The 22,171-nt window shown below is 43.8% G+C and overlaps 2 protein-coding genes across 7 annotated transcripts in view; both read left to right on the top strand.

Moving 5' to 3' along the window:
- Positions 1-8,458: 8,458 nt before the first annotated feature.
- Positions 8,459-17,179, top strand: LOC115153390 (CREB3 regulatory factor). 5 transcript variants are annotated; one of them, XM_029698795.1, is made up of 10 exons: positions 8,459-8,584; positions 8,827-8,904; positions 9,848-9,870; positions 10,114-10,230; positions 12,259-12,480; positions 12,862-13,450; positions 13,748-13,937; positions 14,162-14,235; positions 14,556-14,681; positions 14,764-17,179. In XM_029698795.1, the coding sequence occupies exons 3-10, from the start codon at positions 9,862-9,864 to the stop codon at positions 14,880-14,882; spliced, it is 1,446 nt and encodes a 481-aa protein (XP_029554655.1). In that variant the 5' UTR covers positions 8,459-8,584; positions 8,827-8,904; positions 9,848-9,861; the 3' UTR covers positions 14,883-17,179. The 5 variants fall into 5 exon arrangements, with proteins under 5 accessions (XP_029554655.1, XP_029554659.1, XP_029554657.1 ...); XM_029698799.1 differs by having other exon boundaries at positions 10,118-10,230; XM_029698797.1 differs by having other exon boundaries at positions 8,459-8,904.
- Positions 17,180-21,508: 4,329 nt separating this feature from the next.
- pyroxd2 (pyridine nucleotide-disulphide oxidoreductase domain 2) overlaps positions 21,509-22,171 on the top strand; it is a 36,979-nt gene continuing 36,316 nt past the window's right edge. Inside the window, exon 1 of one of the 2 annotated variants that reach the window (XM_029698801.1) lies at positions 21,509-21,721. In XM_029698801.1, the coding sequence (XP_029554661.1) occupies positions 21,604-21,721 (118 nt within the window). In that variant the 5' untranslated portion in view covers positions 21,509-21,603. The remainder of the gene's footprint in view (positions 21,722-22,171) is intronic. The other variant, XM_029698800.1, reaches the window with a different exon arrangement.

Raw genomic sequence — 22,171 nt, forward strand, 5'->3', positions numbered from 1 at the left:
TACCTCACATCTCAAAATAGGGCTACTTAATGTTAAATCCCTCACTTCCAAGGCAGTTATAGTCAATGAACTAATCACTTATCATAATCTTGATGTGATTGGCCTGACCGAAACATGCCTTAAGCCTGATGATTTTGCTGTGTTAAATGAGGCCTCACCTTCTGGTTACACTAGTGACCATATCCCGCACGCATCCCGCAAAGCGGGGGTGTTGCTAACATTTATGATAGAAAATTTCAATTTATCAACAAAAAACAATGTTTTTGTCTTTTGAGCTTCTAGTCATGAAATCTATGCAGCCTACTCAATCACTTTTTAGAGCTACTGTTAACAGGCCTCCTGGGCCATATACAGCGTTCCTCACTGAGTTCCCTGAATTCCTATTGGACCTTGCAGTCATGGCAGATAATATTCACATTTTTGGTGACATTAATATTCACATGGAAAAGTCCACAGACCCACTCCAAATGGCTTTCGGAGCCATCATCGACTCAGTGGGTTTTGTCCAACATGTCTCCGGACCAACTCACTGCCACAGTCATACTCTGGACCTAGTTTTGTCCCGTGGAATAAATGTTGTGGATCTTAATGTTTTTCCTTATAGTACTGGACTATCGGACCACCATTTCATTACGTTTACAATCGCAACAAATAATCTGCTCAGACCCCAACCAAGGATCATCAAAAGTCGTGCTATAAATTCTCAGACAACCCAAATTCCTAGATGCCCTTCCAGACTCCCTCCGCCTACCCAAGGACGTCAGAGTACAAAAATCAGTTAAACACCTAACTGAGGAACTCAATTTAACCTTACACAATACTCTGCAGTCACACCCCTAAAAACAAAAAAACATTTGTCATAAGAAACTAGCTCCCTGGTATACAGAAAATACCTGAGCTCTGAAGCAAGCTTCCAGAAAATTGGAACGGAAATGGCGCCACACCAAACTGGAAGTGTCACGACTTCCACCGAAGTCAGTTCCTCTCCTTGTTCGTTCGGCGGTCGACGTCACCGGTCTTCTAGCCATCGCCGATCCACCTTTCATTTTTCCATTTGTTTGTCTTGTTTTCCCACACACCTGGTTTACATTCCCTCATTATTTGACGTGTATTTAACCCTCTGTTCCCCCCCATGTCTGTGTGTGGAATTGTTTGTTGTTTCGTGTATGTGCACGTTAGACTGGTTTGTGCTGGGTTATGTCAACCCGTATTGTGTTTAGTGTTCTTAGTGCCGTGTGTTTAGTTCATAAAAGGCTCGTTTGCTACCCAAATTCTGCTCTCCTGCGCCTGACTCCCTTACAGCCAGTTACGCATACCTAACAGAATTCCACACCCGAGTATGGAGTCAGCAGGAGCAGGTACCTATGGTAGCGGAGTCGAGGAGCGCGTCCAGGAGCACACGGCGTTGATTCACCATCTCGGCACCGCCATGGACCGCGTCGTCCAGACGATGGACGGCTGGAAGAGACAGAGGGTCCCTCCAGCGCCCCCACCAGCACAACAGGGGTCTCCACTACTCACCCCCTCCACACCCGGTTCCAGTGGGATTCGTCTCGCACTTCCCAGGGAGTACGATGGGACGGCCGCACGCTGCCAGGGTTTCCTGCTGCAGCTGGATTTATATCTGGCGACCGTCCACCCGGCTTCCTCAGGCCGTGAGAAGGTGTCCGCACTCGTCTCGTGCCTCTCGGGGAAAGCCCTGGAGTGGGCCAACGCTGTGGGGAGGAGATGCGGCGCTGGATCACTTCGAGTATTTCACCCGCCGCTTCCGGGCAGTCTTCGACCACCACCCCGAGAGTAACGGGCAGGTGGAGAGAGTGAACCAGGATGTGGGTAGGTTTCTGAGGTCTTATTGCCAGGACCGGCCGGGGGAGTGGGCGGTGTTCGTGCCCTGGGCAGAGATGGCCCAGAACTCGCTCCGCCACTCCTCCACGAACCTCTCCCCATTCCAGTGCGTACTGGGCTACCAGCCGGTTCTGGCTTCTTGGCATCAGAGTCAGACTGAGGCTCCTGCGGTGGACGACTGGTTCCGGCACGCGGAGGAGACATGGGATGTCGCCCATGTTCACATTCAGCGCGCCGTGCTGCGCCAGAAAGCCAGCACAAACCGTCACTGCAGTGAGGCCCCGGTGTTCGCACCGGGGGACCGGGTCTGGCTCTCGACCCGAAACCTGCCTCTCCGCCTGCCCTGCCGGAAGCTGGGTCCGCCCCCTCTGGACATTGAGGGGGCCCTGGCGTATGCCGTTGGCTCCATACTGGATTCGAGACGTCGGGCGAGGGGCCTTCAGTACCTCGTGGAGTGGGAGGGGTACGGTCCGGAGGAGAGATGCTGGGTTCCGGTGGAGGACGTGTTGGACCCTTCAATGCTACGGGAGTTCCACCGTCTCCGTCCGGATCGCCCTGCACCTCGCCCTCCGGGTCGTCCCCGAGGCCGGTGTCGGCGTGCTGCTGGAGCCACTCGTCAAGGGGGGTTACTGTCACGACTTCCGCCGAAGTCGGTTCCTCTCCTTGTTCGGGCGGCGTTTGGTGGTCGATGTCACCGGTCTTCTAGCCATCGCCGATCCACCTTTCATTTTTCCATTTGTTTTCCCACACACCTGGTTAACATTCCCTCATTATTTGACGTGTATTTAACCCTCTGTTCCCTCCATGTCTGTGTGTGGAATTGTTTGTTGTTTCGTGTATGTGCACGTTAGACTGGTTTGCGCTTACATCTAGACGTTCCGCTAGCGGAACACCGCTCCAATATCCAATGATAGGGCGTGGCGCGAAATACAAACTCCTCGAAAATCCGAAAACTTCAATTTTTCAAACATGACTATTTTACACCATTTTAAAGACAAGACTCTCCTTTATCTAACCACACTGTCCGATTTCAAAAAGGCTTTACAACGAAAGCAAAACATTAGATTATGTCAGCAGAGTACACAGCCAGAAATAATCAGACACCCATTTTTCAAGCTAGCATATAATGTCACAAAAAACAAAACCACAGCTAAATGCAGCACTAACCTTTGATGATCTTCATCAGATGACACTCCTAGGACATTATGTTATACAATACATGCATGTTTTGTTCAATCAAGTTCATATTTATATCAAAAACCAGCTTTTTACATTAGCATGTGACGTTCAGAACTAGCATTCCCACCGAACACTTCCGGTGAATTTACTAAATTACTCACGATAAACGTTCACAAAAAACATAATAATTATTTGAAGAATTATAGATACAGAACTCCTTTATGCAATCGCGGTGTCCGATTTTAAATAGCTTTTCGGTGAAAGCACATTTTGCAATATTCTGAGTAGATAGCCCGGCCATCACAGGCAAGCTATTTTGACACCCACCAAGTTTGGTACTCACCAAACTCAGATTTACTATAAGAAAAATTGGATTACCTTTGCTGTTCTTCGTCAGAATGCACTCCCAGGACTTCTACTTCAACAACAAATGTTGGTTTGGTTCCAAATAATCCATAGTTATATCCAAATAGTGGCGTTTTGTTTGTGCGTTCAAGACACTATCCGAAGGGTAACGAAGGGTGACGCGCGGACGCGTATCGTGCCAAAAAAATTCTAAATATTCCATTACCATACTTCGAAGCATGTCAAACGCTGTTTAAAATCAATTTTTATGCGATTTTTCTCGTAAAATAGCGATAATATTCTGACCGGGAGTTGTTGTTTTTGTTGAAAGACTGAAAATCTAAAATGGACTCTTCACGTGCACGCGCGCACCCGTCTCATTGTTCTCAGATCGACCACTATCCAAATGCGCTACTGTTTTTCAGCCATCATTCAACGTTCTGGCGCCTTCTGAGAGCCTATGGGAGCCTTAGAAAGTGTCACGTTACAGCAGAGATCCTCTGTTTTCAATAAAGAGAATAAAGAAGGCCAAGAAATGGTCAGAGAGGGCACTTCTTCTTTGGAATCTTCTCAGGTTTTGGCCTGCCATTTGAGTTCTGTTATACTCACAGACACCATTCAAACAGTTTTAGAAACTTTAGGGTGTTTTCTATCCAAATGAAACAATTATATGCATATTCTAGTTTCTGGGCAGGAGTAATAAACAGATTAAATTGGGTACGTTTTTTATCCGGCCGTGAAAATACTGCCCCCTATCCATAACAGGTTAAGTCAACCCGTATTGTGTTTAGTGTTCTTAGTGCCGTGTGTTTTGTTCGCGAAATAAAAGGCTCCGTTTGCTACCCAAATTCTGCTCTCCTGCGCCTGACTCCCTTACAGCCAGTTACACATACCTAACAGGAAGTCTTCCAACTAGCTTGGAAAGACGGTATCGAAGAGCTGTCACTGCTGCTCGATCATCCTATTTTTCCAACTTAATTGAGGAAAATAAGAACAATCCTAAATGTATTTTTGATACTGTCGCAAAGCTAACTAAAAAGCAGCGTTCCCCAAGAGAGGATGGCTTTCACATCAGCAGTGATAAATTCATGATTTTCTTTGAGGAAAAGATCATTATCATTAGAAAGCAAATTACGGACTCCTCTTTAAATCTACGTTTTCCTCCAAAGCTCAGCTGTCCTGAGTCTGCACAACTCTTCCAGGACCTAGGATCAAGGGAGACACTCAAGTGTTTTAGTACAATATGAAAATAATCACGGCCTCTAAACCTTCAAGCTGAATATTGGACCCTATTCCAACTAAACTACTGAAAGAGCTGCTTCCTGTGCTTGGCCCTCCTATGTTGAACATAATAAATGGCTCTCTATCCACCGGATGTGTACCAAACTCACTAAAAGCAGCAGTAATAAAGCCTCTAAAATCTAGAATCTAAAACATATTTTGATTTGTTTAACACTTTTTTGGTTATTACATGATTCCATATGTGTTATTTCATAGTTTTGATGTCTTCACTATTATTCTACAATGTAGAAAATAGTAAAATAAAGAAAAACCCAGGAATGAGTAGGTGTGTCCAAACTTTTGACTGGTACTGTATTTAGGCTACTAGGCTATTCTAGGCTACATTGTAACAGAGATTTTAAAGGAATTCAATACTTTCTATACCGTCTCTGCCTACCAAAACATGCACATTATTTACAGATGAGTGAATTATCAACATGAGGTAACCCACGAATCACACAGTGAGTGCAACCAATTTAAAATAGAACCGAAGAGCATAATTGTCTGGAGAAACGGCACTGCCGAAAAACGTTTTCAATCACGGGGCTTCCAGGAATTTGCGGTTCACCTTCAAAATAAAAGTCCCTCATTGATTGTGATGTAAACGGATACAAATAAGTGGAATCATGCCATATTTGGACTAGATAATGCTAAACAAGGTTGGGATGTTGTTACCTAATTTTAAATGAAATACAATAATGAATTAGTTTGACAATAAACCAAAAAAATGGCTCTTATTGCAGTACTGTCAGTATTTTGTGAGTATTAAATATTCCTATTGCACTGTACAGCCTAACCTATGTATTGTGCACCAATGAAAATGGGGGTATCAGCCTACTCAGTGACACCCACAGAACATAACTATGTAGAGTTTACACAAATTTTAATGTCTTAGCTCTTATTGTAGGACTTCGACTGTGGAAAATCACTTTTCTAGTCAGTCTATTGTGGTTATTGAACATTCAAATTGAACTCTACAGCCTTACCTATGGATTGTGCACCCATGAAATTGGGTATCAGCCTACACAGTGGCACCCACAGAACACAACTATGTGTTCTACAGCTGCACCATTGAGAGCATCTTGACTGACTGCATCACCACTTGTTACGACAACTGCTCGGCATCCGACCACAAGGCGCACTGGGGCCGAACTCCCTGCCATCCAGGACCTCTATACCAGGTGGTGTAAGAGGAAGGACCTAAAAAAAGACTCCAGCCACCCAAGTCATAGACTGTTCTCTCTGCTACCGCACAGCAAGTGGTGCCGGAGCACCAAGTCTGTAACTAAAAGGCATCTGAACAGCTTATAACCCCAAGCCATTAGACTGCTGAACAGTTAGTCAAATGGCTACCCGGACAATTTACATTAAACCCCTTTATTATTTCTTTATTTATATTAATTGTTTTTCACTGGCTCTATGCACACTCACTAGACTCTACCCACACACTCACACATACAAAACTGACATACACACATGCATATTGACGCCACACACACACACACAGACACACACACAGACACACACACACACACACACACACACACACACACACACACATAGACCAACTTTACATATGCTGATGTTACTATTTTTATTATCTATCCTGATTGCCTAGTCACTTTTACCCACATGTACATACTATATTACCTCAATTACCACAACTACCTTGTACCCCTGCACATTGACTCAGAACTGGTACTCCTTGTACAGTGCATTCGGAAAGTATTCAGACCTCTTGACGTTTTCCACGTTTTGTTACGTTACAGCCTTAAATATTATTTTAAAATATATATAAAAATACTAATTAATCTACACACAATACCCAATAATGTTGGACATTTATTAAAAATAAAAACAGAAATACTTTTACCTCTCCTTGAGGTGTCTCTGACTTGAGGTGCGCGGGGTGGAGCCGTGGAGTACGTCCAAATGCCCTGATTGGTTGGAAATTAGATAGGTGACAGATCTGAAGGCCAGTCAGGTTCAGAGGGTCTGCCTTTTTTACAGCTGCTCTGAACGACCAGTTTAAAAATGGGGAGGGGTTGGGTTGTGGGTTCAAAATGCACCACTGCTCTTGAAAATACACCACTTATTGCTTCAAGCTACAACCCGCCACACCCATCAAGCAGAGGAAATGTAGGCTACCTCAAAGTTTGTTTAAGAATGCTGAATGATGCTTTTGGGAAACTTGTCATTCAGTACAACCCGTTATGCAACATAGCAAACGTTCAATCGAACTGAACAAACCCCAGAACTGACTTTCTCATAGTTGTTCTACAAAAAAATTACCAAGCGTGGTTACTTTCTGAACTGATAGAGTTAGACCAACAGTTTACAGTAATACAGAAATGATTGGTATTTCAGTTGCGGTTGGGATATACTGACCAATTATCAGGAAAGTTTGGGATGTATTTTCCCTTAAAAATGTACCAGAAACAACTATTTCACAGTTATTTCTTTAATAAAAAAATGCCCCTGGACCCCCCTAGACAGGTACTGACCCTGAAACCCATTGACCCCAACCCACCCAATATGACAAAGTTACGCCCTTGAGTATAGCCGAGATGATGAGATTATTATGTACAACAGTGTGACATTATTTTAATTGTCAAACAGCAACCAAGCATCGATCATCATGTCACCAACATAAGACTCTCAATATTTATTGAAAGGAGCATCAATCTCATCAACATGTACTGTCACCATCCTGTGAAGTTAACCATAACTTATTTAATATGTAATAAACGGCATGCTTTCCATGATGTCATTACATTTTTTATCCAACATGTCCTTCACTCACACAAAAAGGTTGGATGGAAACCTGGTTAATGTCAAGCCATTTTAAGGATGCTGAAATTATATTTTGGACGAACGTGCGCACGCTTACAGGAGACTTTTGAAGTAGCCTAATCAGACTAAAGCATTGTGACTGGCTGTGTTTATGCCACATATAAAAGGCAATACATTTTGAATTAAACATTAAAATCACATAGCTTTTGCGCCATTATTCAAATGACATTTTCACTGCAGCTTAGAGTAGAATTTTGTACTCACTTGAAAACAATAATACAATTATTCATAGCATTGTGGTGTTGTTGGCTAGTCTAGGTGGGATAATTGTATTGTGGTGTTGTTGGCTAGTCTAGGTAGGATAATTGTATTGTCCCTAAACAAGATCAATAGGGAGCTTTTTAAGCTGCATGTCTTCACTGTTCTTTCATGCGCAATGATGCACCTGGCCTCTCCGCTGCCTATCAGCTATTCCTATTTGTTCTTGTGGCTTCATATAGAAAATTGATGCAACTTAGAATAATTGTATGTGAAGTATGATTGTTAGTTAACCTATTGCAGATCTGGACAAACGATCCACCTACCACTGATCCACCTACCACTATTGTCACCCCCCCCCCCCCACAGTACATTTCGAAATGTCCCTTACATTTCAGACATATCTGCTTCCACAAATTATATGACTGGTGTTCTCGTTTCATTTCCTTCCTTACTTACTCTTCGTTCCTGAGAACAAATCCTACAATCTACTTTCACAGCTGATCCTGGATGGAACCATTTGGGATGTGAGGGGAATTATTTATCAAAAAGTTACACATTATCGCGTTTAGAGGAAATATAGACTAACATAATGAAATCTTGAACATGACTATGTTATTTTGATAACAGTAATGCAATTCACGTTAACAACATACGTGTGTATTCATTAGAAATAACGAAAAATGTTTTCCTTGTTTCCCTATGGCTAGACCATCCCAAAGCCAGCCGTTCATAACTAAGAACAAATAATATTTAGCGACGATAGCCGTCTAGAGGACCACATCTATTTGAATTCGATTAATTTCTGCGGACTTGTGGAGAAGTGAATTGGTCCACAGAGATATATGTAACTTTGTACTTCTGACAGATGGAACAGTTGACTGTAAGTAGCCTAGCCTACTACAGCAAAGGTAGACATGATTTCGAGCAATGTCCCTGTAGCCTCCTGTTAGGGTGGTTTTATTTTGTTGCGGCTCTTATGCCACTCAATGCGACTGATGCACTCTTCCTGTGTTCTAAACAGTGGCATCCTATGTTATAGATGTGTAGGACTCATAAAAATGGAATAGCGTTAATATGCTGCATCATATTTTGTGGTCAAACGTTTAACCTATTTTCTGTCAGAATCGCGGGACTGCGCGTTGACAGATGACGGGTGCGCGCTTCAACATAGGAAAATGTGACACACCGTCCATGCAGGAGGTAAGACAGCTGTTCGTTTAAAATACTGCATTTTCGTATCTTGAGTGATAGGGACAGTGTCAGGGTGATATTTTTTGCCAAATTTGGTTTTAAAGGGCTTGAACGACCTACGGCTAGATGTGGGCCTATGAATTAGAATAACAGTCAGCTTATTGTGAAAATATTCATCCAACAGCTGTCAAGTACAGAGGTTGCTATTCTCTTATTTCTTGGAAATAACTAGGCACCCCTCTCTTTCTTCCTCTTTTTTTTCACCACTTTAGAGTTCAACGGAACATTCTAGAATGCACTGAACAATTCCTTAGAGATATTTATTTATCTCTCTCATGTGGAAAGGCTGCTGCTCCTGTGTGTGTGTGTGTGTGTGTGTGTGTGTGTGTGTGTGTGTGTGTGTGTGTGTGTGTGTGTGTGAGAGAGAGAGAGAGAGAGAGAGAGAGACAGTGAAATGACTGATTATGACTATTTTAGGGATCTGGGGCACAGGAGGTTGGCTGTGGATATTAGAGAGTCTTTCCTCTGCTCGCTCACTCGCTCTGTGCTCATACAATGGAAACAGCAACTCCATTTTTTTCCTGATAGTTGTTTTAACAATCCTGATAGTTGTTCAGAAAGTACGTGAACAATCATAATATACATACATGATAATAAGTAGTGGTTCTTGATTGAATGACTCCCAAACTGTATGTAGCAGATCATCCCTTCTTTTCTCTATCAGCTATAAATACATTTTATGGAAGCTTTATGGAAGCTTTATGGTCTTGCTAAGGCATATGTCTTACTGCAGTGATAATTCAGCTGCTCTATAACATTTGTTAATGTTAAGGCTAACTGTCCGTCAGTCTATTATGAGATGATGTGAACTCTGACCTCTTGCGGTTTGTGTACTGATGATGAGGAAGCTAACCGTTCTAAACTGCTAACCCTTCCTTCTGCCTCTGACTAGGTCCAAGCACCACCATGCCTCAGGTACACAGCCTTGTTATACTTTGTTGTATTCTACATTATACCTCATAATATAAAGATACTCCCATAGAAATAGAATGTATTTCCATGGATACTCCATGTCGAGTTGCTAGGTTACTGACGTAATGGGGGCTATTGTACAATATGAGAACTGATAGTCATCTGTCTTTCCTTCCTTCTCTCTTTATCTTTCTCTCTCTGGCCTCCTGCCCTTCTCTCTTTGTCTTTCCCCCACCCTTTCTCCAGCCAGGTAGCAGTGGGATGGAGCCTTTCTTCGGTGAGGCGTATGGGACCCATGGGTTATCTGTGACTTCAGAGCCATTCACCATCTCTCCTACAGGGGGCAGCATAGAGTCAGATCAGGTAGGTGCAGGGGAAAACATTTTATTTTGGCCACAGAGTCCTCTTGTTGTGTGACCCACATCTGAATCAGTCCCAAAATTACAGCAACCTTTGGAAGTGAATACCAGATACTTATAAACAATTGCAAGTGTCTTCGATTACATTTTTAACCTCTTCCTGACCAAGTCTGTAATACCCACGTTTTAAGCAGACCACCATAGTCCCCGTGCCCAAGAATACCAAGGTAACCCGTCTAACTGACTGTCGCCCGTAGCACTCACGTCTGTAGCCATGAAATGCTTTGAAAGGCTGGTCATGGCTCACATCAACACCATCGACCCAGACACCCTGGACCCACTCCAATTCACACACCGCCCCAACAGATCCACAGATGACGCAATGTCTGATTGCACTCCACACTGCCCTTTCCCACCTGGATGAAAGGAATAGCTATGTGAGAATACTGTTCATTGACTACAGCCCAGTGTTCAACACCATAGTGCCCCCCAAGCTCATCACTAAACTAAGGACCCTGGGATTAAACATCTGTCTCTGCAGTTGGATACTTCACTTTCTGAAGGGCCGCCCCCAGTTGGTGAGGGTAGGCAACAACACATCAGCCAAGCTTACCCTCAACAAGCTGGCCTCTCAGGGGTGCGTGCTTAGCCCCATCCTGTACTCCCTGTTCACCCACGACTGCGTGTTGTATCCTTCTGGGAAGGTTTTCCACTAGATGTTAGAACATTGCTATGGGGACTTGCTTCCATTCAGCCACAAGAGCATTAGTGAAGTCAGGCACTGATGTTGGGCGATTAGTCCTGGCTCCAGGTCGGCGTTCCAATTCATCCCAAAGGTGTTCGATGGGGTTGAGTTCAGGGTTCAGCCTGAGTTCAGCCTGATCACCGGTTACAATGAAACAGCCTATAGGGAGTAGGTCAGAGACCTGTCAGCGTGGTGCCAGGATAACAACCTCTTCCTCAAGGTCAGCAAGACAAAGGAGCTGATTGTGGACTACGGGAAACAGAGGCCTGAGAACGCCCCCATTCACATCGCTGTAGTGGAGACGGTCAAGAGCTTCAAGTTCCTCTGTGTCCACATCACTAAGGACCTATCATGGTCCAAACACATCAACACAGTTTTGAAGAGGGCATGACAACACCTCTTCCCCCTCAGGAGGTTGGAAAGATTTGTCATGGGCCCTCAGATCCTCAAAGTTTTACAGCTGTACCATTGAGAGCATCTTGACTGGCATGTGACAAATAAAAGCGTGTAGTGCGTAAAAATCATCTGTCCTCGGTTGCAACACTCACTACCGAGTTCCAAACTGCCTCTGGAAGCAACATCAGCACAATAACTGTTCGTCGGAAGCTTCATGAAATTGATTTTTATTTGGCCGAGCAGCCGCACACAAGCCTTAGATCACCATGTGCAATGCCAAGTGTCGGCTGTAGTGGTGTAAAGCTCGCCGCCATTGGATTCTGGAGCAGTGGAATGTTCTCTGGACTGATTAAATAATGGTCTGGGGCTGTTTTTCATGGTTCGGACTAGGCTCCTTAGTTCCAGTAAAAGGAAATCTTAATGCTACAGCATACAATGACATTATAGACGATTTTGTGCTTCCAACTTTGTGGCAACATTTTGGGGAAGGCCTTCTCCTATTTCAGCATGACAATGCCCGTGCAAAAAGCGAGGTCCATACAGAAATGGTTTGTCGAGATCGGTGTGGAAGAACTTGACCGGCCTGCACAAAGCCCTGAACTCAACCCCATCGAACACCTTTGGGATGAATTGGAACGCCGACCTGGAGCCAGGACTAATCGCCCAACATCAGTGCCTGACTTCACTAATGCTCTTGTGGCTGAATGGAAGCAAGTCCCCATAGCAATGTTCTAACATCTAGTGGAAAACCTTCCCAGAAGGATGGAGGTTGTTATAGCAGGAAAAGGGGATCAACTCCATGTTAACGTCTGATTTTGGAATGAGATGTTCGACGAGCAGGTGTCCGCATACTTTTGGTCATGTAGTGTGTGTCTTGTCTCTGTGCTGTAGTGTGTGGTGGTGATGTTGGGGCCCCCAGCCCTGTCCCTGTGTCGAGGCCAGCAGCATGGATGTGAGCTACTCAGTGATCTCTTAGAAGACTCGACCACTGATGACAAACACACCTCTGAGCGTCGCTGGGACGTCTCGGCCCTGGATGACATTACACGCTATATCAAAGGCAGCCCAGAGAGGACGCCACCAAGCTGCGAGCGCTCTTCCATCTCACCTGAGGTAGGGGTTACTTATAACCACAGATTACCCAGATTAACATCATCACTGACCTTAACCATTAGATCCCTGGAAGTCACTCCTTAGGAACTCTGCATTTGGAGAATGTAAATCTAAGTCACCCTGGTTTAAGGCTCGCACACATCGCACCGATTGTGGCTCTAGCATTTGTCTGCCGAATGTTAAGCGTGCTGTGTTTTAGGGACCACCTAGTATAGATGTCTGAGTGCCAACATTTTTCATGCAATTCTACATGTAAAATCGGTGCGCTCTCGGTTCGAAAAATTACGTTCAGAGATGCTAAGTACTGTCGGTCAGCAAACACTATTGTTGTGTCTGAGCCCTTAGAGCTAACTTCTACCTACTCTGTTTTGCTCTCCACAGGGAAGCAGAGAAGAACCATGGTTATCCCAGAGACCAGGGGGCAGGCAGCTGAGGAACCCTACAGACCTCACACCCTGTGTGGGGTTAGTGGCTGGACACCTCCCCCTGGCTGGGAGAGATCCAGGGCCCTGGAACCAAGAGGCTGGAGGGCGGGAGAGTGAAGCTAGGAAAGGGCTGCATCAGGTGGTTCAGGAGGAGAGGATATCACTTCCTGTGGATCTGGAGGTCCACAGTGAAGAACATAACTACTCTCTACAGAGTGAGCTAGACACTGAGTCTAGTCAAGGAACAGACTGTGATATTGGAGAGGAGGAGAAAGAGGAAGAAGATGAGGAGGGGAGAGAAGCCATGGAGGAAGTGGAGGAAAAGGAGGAGCTTCAGCCCCACGTGAGACCAAATAAACGCTGGTGTTACTGGGAATGTAGCCTCTACAGTGAGGCAGACCTGGGGAGAGATGGAGAGAGAGATAGCAGGAGAGCCAAAGGGAGAGATGAGGAAAAGGATGAAGAGAAAGATGGAGGGGACATAATCTGGGGCCCTAGCACCCTACCCAGCACCATGTGCCTGATAGGGGGGACCTCCACCAATGGTGAGACCCCAAGGCCCACAAATGTACAATGGAATGAAAGATGTAAAACATTTTATATTAAATTGAGAACATATATGTCCATTTCAACAGCCACGGTGTTGGAGACCCAACACTCTGCCAGTTTTAATTTATCAACACTCATTCGGTGGGTCACATATACACACTAAGAAATTCAAATGTAAAATGTACTGTCAGTTGCGTATTGAGTGGTTGGTGAAGCATACAATTACATTTAGTAATTTAGCAGATGCTCTTATCCAGAGTGACTTACAGACAAAAACCCTGTGTGTTCCCTAGGTAAGCAAGGCCAGAGGAAAGCCCGTCGTACAGACGCCAGTGACCTGACCCCTAGCCCTGTGAAGCTACAGAGCCTGGGGGAGCAGCTCCACACACTCAGCTCTGCTCTGGAGGGCATGACTCCTGTCAGTGACCTGCCTGTTACTGCCAGGGCACCAACACGAAAGGAGAGGAACAAACTGGCCTCCAGGTACACATACACAGGCACACACACGCACGCACACTGACTTACCTGTCTAACTATAGAGACCTAATTTTCTGGTGGCTTTTCCACACAGCACTTTCAGACGTCCATTTGATTTGCACAGCAGGGTGTGTCTAGCTACAGTAAGTGCTAGTGAGGGTGAGTGTAGTGGAGCATAAGTCCTGGCGATAGCTTTGTAAACTGTCCTCTCTCTCTCTTACTCTCTGAAGAGCGTGTCGACTGAAAAAGAAAGCCCAGCATGAGGCCAATAAAATCAAACTGTGGGGGCTGAACCAGGAGTATGGTGAGTCATTTCTGCCTATCATAATCGGTAACCCACCTCAAGCTGTTGTTATGGGGTCTAGTGGTGACCCAGGGTGTAAAGACAAAATGTGTTTCTAGCCAGGACAATGTTTCAAGTAATTGAAAAGTTGCTAATTAACCATTGGATTGCTAGACGTTTGTGTTAAGTAATCATCTGTAACCATACCAAACGTAACATATCATACTCATTTGAGTGTCCCATATTTACATTTACTATGTTACGTCTGGTCTATAAGACCAGGCTGCCATTTTAGCTCCTTCAGTCAACCCTTCATGTCTCTGATGGTATAATTCCTTCAGATGGCCTGCTGGGGGCAGTGCTGCAGATAAAGGAGCTGATCCGCCAGAGAGTGGAGAGCAGAGAGGAAGACACAGAGCGAGGCGCTCTGAGAGAGAGACTGGAGGACATTCTGAAGGAATCAGCTGGTGAGTATGTAGATTGTTTGGACTTTCATGGGACCCTGTTAGTGTGAGTGTATGTTAATTGTGTGTGTGTGTGTGTGTGCAGGGCCACGTGTAGCTGGTCGAGGCAAAGTGTTTGTGGAGAGGATCTTGAAGAACCATGCCGGGGGACAGAGCACCAGAGAGACTCAGGGAGAAGGAGGGTCATTAGACCCTAGCCTCTAACCTCTTCTCCCCACCAGAGTCACTATCCTGCCTGCTTCTCGCTTCACTTCGCACTTTCTGACATGGAGAGAAGGTAGGACAGATAGACGGACACACACACAAACTCTTAGGTAGATAGGATCTGGGTGAACTGTCTTGTTAGGCTTGCACTGTGTCTTGGTCTCTAGCTGCTACAGTATAGTTGATGAGTGTCTCAGAACGGCAACATATGGTGTGTGTGTGTTTGTGTATAAGGGAGTGTGCATGATTCCAGTGTATTTATTGAATTATGTACTGTAGTGTACCCCATTGTGCCTAAAGGAAGACACTGTGTGCTGCTAGCTAGTTGTAGTTATACACTATGTATTCTCGGAGAACAGGGAGAGGAGTGACAGTGAATATGGTGCTTATAACAGTGGACATGATGAGTAAGCTGTTTAGCTTTACGTCCATTTAGAATTGTACTGTAAACCAAAAGGGCATGGATAAACAGACAGACGAGGGGCGACTTTGGCATCATGTGAATGTTGCACAATGGTTCTTAAAGATGCTGCTTGCATGGTCGTTTTATATGTCTCTGCTATCCTTTAAGGTAAATGCTATTTTTGTCTATCTCTACAGATCCTCTTTAAAACTGATATCATAATGTACTGTACTGCTCTACAGATGAACTTGTGTAGAAAGGATGATAATAATAACCTTAAACCAGGAATGAGCAACTCCGGTCCTCAGGAAGGCAATGTGTTTACTGGTTTTAGTTTTTTCCTGCAAATCAGTGACTGACTTCTTCCTGGGAAACCTGGGCCCATGTTCACAAAGAGTCTCAGAGTAGGAGTTAATTAAAGGCTATCTTTTTCCTTTTAGATCATAATAAATAGGATTCCATGGACGGGGGGACCTGATCCTAAATCTGCTCTCCTACTCTGAGACACTTTTTGAACATGGGCCCGGGCGTGTGTTCTCTCAGCAATGAGCGATATTAATTGATCAATTAAGTGCCACAGGAAGATAAGACGACCAGCGGACACTGCTGCACCCCTGAGTACCAGAGTTGTCCATCCCTGTCCTAAACACACAGTACTGTAACTGTTAGAGAGATCCACATCTATGAATCTATCTAGGTCTGTGGTACTTTGTGTAGCCTGTGCCTTTGAATGCTCTTTGAGAGTAAATACTAACACGTACACCACCACATCTCTCTTTGCCTCTCTTTGTGCTACTAATATTTCTATACAATATAGAAAACACAACTTCATCAGTGGTAAAAAAAATTATAACCTCCCTTACAAACCTGAACGTTTACTATTCTATCTTTTGCAAAATGGAAATGAGTACATCTTTCCTGCTGTGATTTCTGAGAGGTAAAGTATAGTGTACCCATTGGATGTGTAGTCTCTATAATCCCAGGGCCCATGTTCATAAAGTGTAATCTTAATTAATACGATTAGGACAGGGAGGACCTGATCCTAGACCAGCACTCCTACTCTGAGATACTTTATGGATATGGACCTAGAGCTTTCCTGCACTCATAGTCCTGTCATTGCACTTAATGCACTTGAACGTAGGAGCACAGTAGTCTATTTACTTGAACGGTGGAGCACAGTGAGAAATACAAGGTCCTGCTATAGCTTTACTAACACTGCAGTAGTCATGAACTGCCCTGCCACAGATCTTGGCAATAATCCTCAATTGGATTGACGCTTGATCATATCCTCAATTAATCTCAAACAATATCCAAATAATAATGGAACATTTTATAGCTGCCCACAAAAGTATTATGTCTTAACATGCATGCATAAACACACATGAAAAGAAGTGACATGTATGTTAACATGTCACAGCACAGGAACCATATAAAGGATCATAACAAAAGATTGAGAATTTTGCACATTTATTGAAGTTATTGATTTTCAAAGAAGTACTGTATATTGTGATCAAGGGAAAATATTGATCAGGAATGGATTTGTCTGGGAAATGACCATGTATGGAGTCATAGGCCCTAACAGACCCGAGGCAGTCGTTTCAGAAAGCTGTGTATTGTCCAGTTATCTGCTAGGATAGTTAATCCCAGTCTTATTCAAGCTTTAGCCTATTCATCTGAGCTTGGAGTAGTTCTTATGTAATAAGCCATTTTGTTATGTTATAACCCCTTTATGAACCATTTATTAGCTCTGACTGTGCATGAAAAAGAAACTAAAGATAGTGTTGTACAAATAGAACACATTATTGTTTTGTTCAGTCTGTGTAAATGTATATTTTACTATGTTGAAGCTGCTGCTACAGTATGTCAATAAAAATCTATATTCTTAAAATACCAAGTGTTGTTTTATGAGTTGATTATATGATGTTTGCGCATTTCATACTATTTATACTGAATTGGAAAAAACAATGGGCTATGACCATATTCAACCGGGACAACAATGTAAAATATATCTGGAGTCTGGTCTGTATGCTGTATTATGTGAACTGTAAATGAGATATTATTTTTGCACGCTCAGCAAAACCACACACACACACACACACACACATAAAGTTACAACAGGTTCTCGTAGACATCGACCAGGTAATCAATGAAGATGGAGAACACAAGTGGACCGAGAATTTAAAGTCTGTCTGCAGGAATGCTGGAAATATAAGGAATCTCTGGAATTTCCAGTTTGCAGGAAAAGTACCTTATTATAGGAATTACCTCTCCCCAATACGGCTCTGAATAACCTGTGTGAGGCCTTCTTACAGGAGAGGAGTCTGAGAGCTTCAGCACGGTCCAAGGTGCTCTGCAGTCTGCATGGCGACAAACTTAAGCTCTTCTGTCTGGAGGACAAACAGCCCATCTGTTGGGTGTGTCAAGGGTAAAAGAAACATACATCTCATTTTTATTTATTTATTTTTTATTTTATTTATTTCACCTTTATTTAACCAGGTAGGCAAGTTGAGAACAAGTTCTCATTTACAATTGCGACCTGGCCAAGATAAAGCAAAGCAGTTCGACAACATTCAACAACACAGAGATACACATAGAATAAAACATACAGTCAATAATACAGTAGAAAAATAAGTCTATATACAATGTGAGCAAATGAGGTGAGATAAGGGAGGTAAAGGCAAAAAAGGCCATGGTGGCAAAGTAAATACAATATAGCAAGTAAAACACTGGAATGGTAGATTTGTAGTAGAAGAAAGTGCAAAGTAGAAATATAAATAATGGGGTGCAAATGAGCAAAATAAATACAATAAATACAGTAGGGGAAGAGGTAGTTGTTTGGGCTAAATTATAGATGGGCTATGTACAGGTGCAGTGATCTGTGAGCTGCTCTGACAGCTGGTGCTTAAAGCTAGTGATGGAGATAAGTGTTTCCAGTTTCAGAGATTTTTGTAGTTCGTTCCAGTCATTGGCAGCAGAGAACTAGAAGGAGAGACGGCCAAAGGAGGAATTGGCTTTGGGGGTGACCAGAGAGATATACCTGCTGGAGCGCGTGCTACAGGTGGGTGCTGCTATGGTGACCAGTGAGCGGAGATAGGGGGACTTTACCTAGCAGGGTCTTGTAGATGACCTGGAGCCAGTGGGTTTGGCGACGATTATGAAGCGAAGGCCAGCCAACGAGAGCGTACAGGTCGCAGTGGTGGGTAGAATATGGGGCTTTGGTGACAAAATGGATGGCACTGTGATAGGCTGCATCCAGTTTGTTGAGTAGGGTATTGGAGGCTATTTTGTAAATGACATCGCCGAAGTCGAGGATCGGTAGGATGGTCAGTTTTACGAGGGTATGTTTGGCAGCATGAGTGAAGGATGATTTGATGCGAAATAGGAAGCCAATTCTAGATTTAACTTTGGATTGGAGATGTTTGATGTGAGTCTGGAAGGAGAATTTACAGTCTAACCAGACATCTAGGTATTTGTAGTTGTCCTCTTATTCAAAATCAGAACCGTCCAGAGTAGTGATGCTGGACATGTGGTTAGGTGCAGGCAGCGATTGGTTGAAGAGCATGCATTTAGTTTTACTTGTATTTAGGAGCAGTTGGAGGCCACGGAAGGAGAGTTTTATGGCATTGAAGCTCGTCTAGAGGGTTGTTAACACAGTGTCCAAAGAAGGGCCAGAAGTATACAGAATGGTGTCGTCTGCGTAGAGGTGGATCAGAGACTCACCAGCAGCAAGAGCGACATCATTGATGTATACAGAGAAAAGAGTTGGCCCAAGAATTGAACCCTGTGGCACCCCCATAGAGACTGCCAGAGGTCCTGACAACAGGCCCTCCGATTTGACACACTGAATATCAGAGAAGTAGTTGGTGAACCAGGCGATGCAATCATTTGAGAAACCAAGGCTATTAAGTCTGCCGATGAGGATGTGGTGATTGACAGAGTAGAAGGCTTTGACCAGGTCAATGAATACGGCAGCACAGTATTGTTTCTTATCGATGGCGGTTACGATATCGTTTAGGACCTTGAGCGTGGCTGAGGTGCACCCATGACCAGCTCTGAAACCAGATTGCATAGCGGAGAAGGTGCGGTGGGATTCAAAATGATCGGTAATCTGTTTGTTGACTTGGCTTTCGAAGACCTTAGAAAGGCAGGGTAGGATGGATATAGGTCTGTAGCAATTTGGGTCAAGAGTGTCCCCTCCTTTGAAAAGGGGGATGACAGCAGCTGCTTTCCAATCTATGGGAATCTCAGACGACACAAAAGAGAGGTTGAACAGGCTAGTAATAGGGGTTGCAATAATTTCGGCAGATAATTTTTGAAAGAAAGGGTCCAGATTGTCTAGCCCCGCTGATTTGTAGGGGTCCAGATTTTGTAGCTCTTTCAGAACATCAGCTGAATGGATTTGGGAGAAGGAGAAATGGGGAAGGCTTGGGCGAGTAACTGTGGGGGGTGCAGTGCTGTTGACTGCATTAGGGGTAGCCAGGTGGAAAGCATGGCCAGCCATAGAAAAATGCTTATTGAAATTCTCAATTATAGTGGGTTTATCGGTGGTGACAGAGTTTCCTATCCTCAGTGCAGTGGGCAGTTGGGATGAGGTGTTCTTATTCTCTATGGACTTTACAATGTCCCAGAACTTTTTTGAGTTTGTGTTGCAGGAAGCAAATTTCTGCTTGAAAAAGCTAGCCTTGGCTTTTCTAACTGCCTGTGTAAATTGGTTTCTAACTTCCCTGAAAAGTTGCATATCACAGGGGCTGTTCGCTGCTAATGCAGAACGCCACAGGATGTTTTTGTGTTGGTTAAGGGCAGTCAGGTCTGGGGAGAACCAAGGGCTATATCTGTTCCTGGTTCTACATTTCTTAAATGGGGCATGCTTATTTAAGATGGTGAGGAAGGCATTTTTTTTAAATAACCAGGCATCCTCTACTGACGGGATGAGGTCAATATCCTTCCAGGATACCAGGGCCAGGTCGATTAGAAAGGCTTGCTTGCTGAAATGTTTCAGGGAGCGTTTGACAATGATGAGTGGAGGTCGTTTGACCGCTGACCCATTACGGATGCAGGCAATGAGGCAGTGATCGCTGAGATCTTGGTTGAAAACAGCAGAGGTGTATTTAGAGGGCAAGTTGGTTAGGATGATACCTATGAGGGTGCCAATGTTTACAGCTTTGGGGTGGTACCTGGTGGGTTCATTAATAATTTGTGTGAGATTGAGGGCATCAAGCTTGGATTGTAGGATGGCTGGGGTGTTAAAGGCACAGTCAACTTAGTGTATGTAAACCTCTGACCCACTGGAATTGTGATAGTGAGTTATAAGTGGAATAATCTGTCTGTAAACAATTGTTGGAAAAATGACTTGTGTCATGCACAAAGTAGATGTCCTAACTGACTTGCCAAAACTATAGTTTGTTAACAAGAAATTTGTGGAGTGGTTGAAAAACGAGTTTTAATGACTCCAACAGAAGTGTATGCCTACTTCCTACTTCAACTGTAGATGAAAGGGACGTCATCACTCACTGGAGACTTGAAAAGAACCTCATCCAGAGAGCTGTGCATGTCAGTGTGTGGTTAGACAGCCAAATCCTTAAAATAGACCATAGAAATACTAAGCTAGTTCTGGGACAGTTTAAGTCGTACCAAAGATTTTTATGCTCCTTGTTCTATCTGTGGTTGTACTCTACACAAAACTTATTTTAATTTGCTAGGTAAAGTGTAGGCATACTGTCTTTATAAGAAAATCAATATGATAGCCTATATACAGTAGAAAATGTTTTGTCTTTATCACACAAACACACCCATCTACTACTGGGTTCGAACCTGGTGTCCTTTACCACCAATTAACCATTTTGCGGCATGAATCATGCATGCTGATATGAAAATAAAAATGTATTTATTATTTTGATATTCCTACTAGCGTTTAAGCATTGCATTTTCGAACTGGCACTGATCACCCTCAATAAGATTTCATTGATGTAACAGTGGATAAAGGATTGGTCACACACTATTGTAGGTGAATGTATAAATATAATCCAGTTTAAATACAGTATAGTAATAGAAAATCAACATTAGTATAGTAGAACTATAAGACAATCAGTTCAGTCAGTTCAATTAAATGAAGTTTCCCATAGACGCTGATCAGTTTATGAGCTTTTTCATAAACGGTTGGGATCTGGATTGGGCAATAATAAACTGATCCTGGATCTGTACCTACGGGAAACTATGGTCAAGTAGGTGGAGCTTGTACGAGTTCAGTTCGGGCTACAGAGTTGCGTGGAGCAACGAAGAAAAACAAGGAATCCAGGAAAAGCTACATCCAAGTTTGTCATGGCTGCGACGGTATGGACAGGCCGAACTCGGCAGGCAGTGACAACCCTAGGGACGGTGACAAGAGCCAGTCACTCAGCTGTCAAGTCCCACTACGACGCGGTGATCATCGGAGGAGGTAGGGGGACAAGGGGGACTGGCAAAAGCTGCACCGGGCTGCATAGTGCATGACGCGGGCTTTCCGATTCTAGTGCGGCGGTTACTTTTTTTCATGCCGCTTGTGCAATTTTGTTGACACAAAGTTGCAGGAGCGCTATACTTGTTCAATGTTGCTGATCATTTGTACATTTTTAACGGCTTTGTTAACGGTTCCCAAACCTTTATTTTATGAAAATGTAAGATAGGCAGGCTACAGTGACACAACAACACTGTTATAGGCTAATTTGGACTCGTTGGCCTCCCTCTATACATTGTTTTTTTTAATGCTTTGTTAAAACCAACCCAATTTTGGTTATTTTGTAACCCAGCGTTGGGTAAATATTGGACAGAACACACACTGGGTTATTTTGACCCAGACAGATGAGTTGCGTGAATAACCCAAAATATTCACTGTGCAAAGACTCATATC

The sequence above is a fragment of the Salmo trutta genome, chromosome 18 (assembly GCF_901001165.1).
Source record: "Salmo trutta chromosome 18, fSalTru1.1, whole genome shotgun sequence".
NCBI classification, from domain to species: domain Eukaryota; kingdom Metazoa; phylum Chordata; class Actinopteri; order Salmoniformes; family Salmonidae; genus Salmo; species Salmo trutta.

What these genes read in the sequence shown, in the direction of transcription:
- LOC115153390 (XM_029698794.1), top strand. Translation starts at nt 10,012, where the DNA reads ATGAGAACTGATAGTCATCTGTCTTTCCTTCCTTCTCTCTTTATCTTT. An exon ending in AGGGGGGACCTCCACCAATG is followed by an intron (nt 13,451 to 13,747) that starts GTGAGACCCCAA and finishes TGTGTTCCCTAG; the next exon opens with GTAAGCAAGGCCAGAGGAAA. An exon ending in CATTCTGAAGGAATCAGCTG is followed by an intron (nt 14,682 to 14,763) that starts GTGAGTATGTAG and finishes GTGTGTGTGCAG; the next exon opens with GGCCACGTGTAGCTGGTCGA.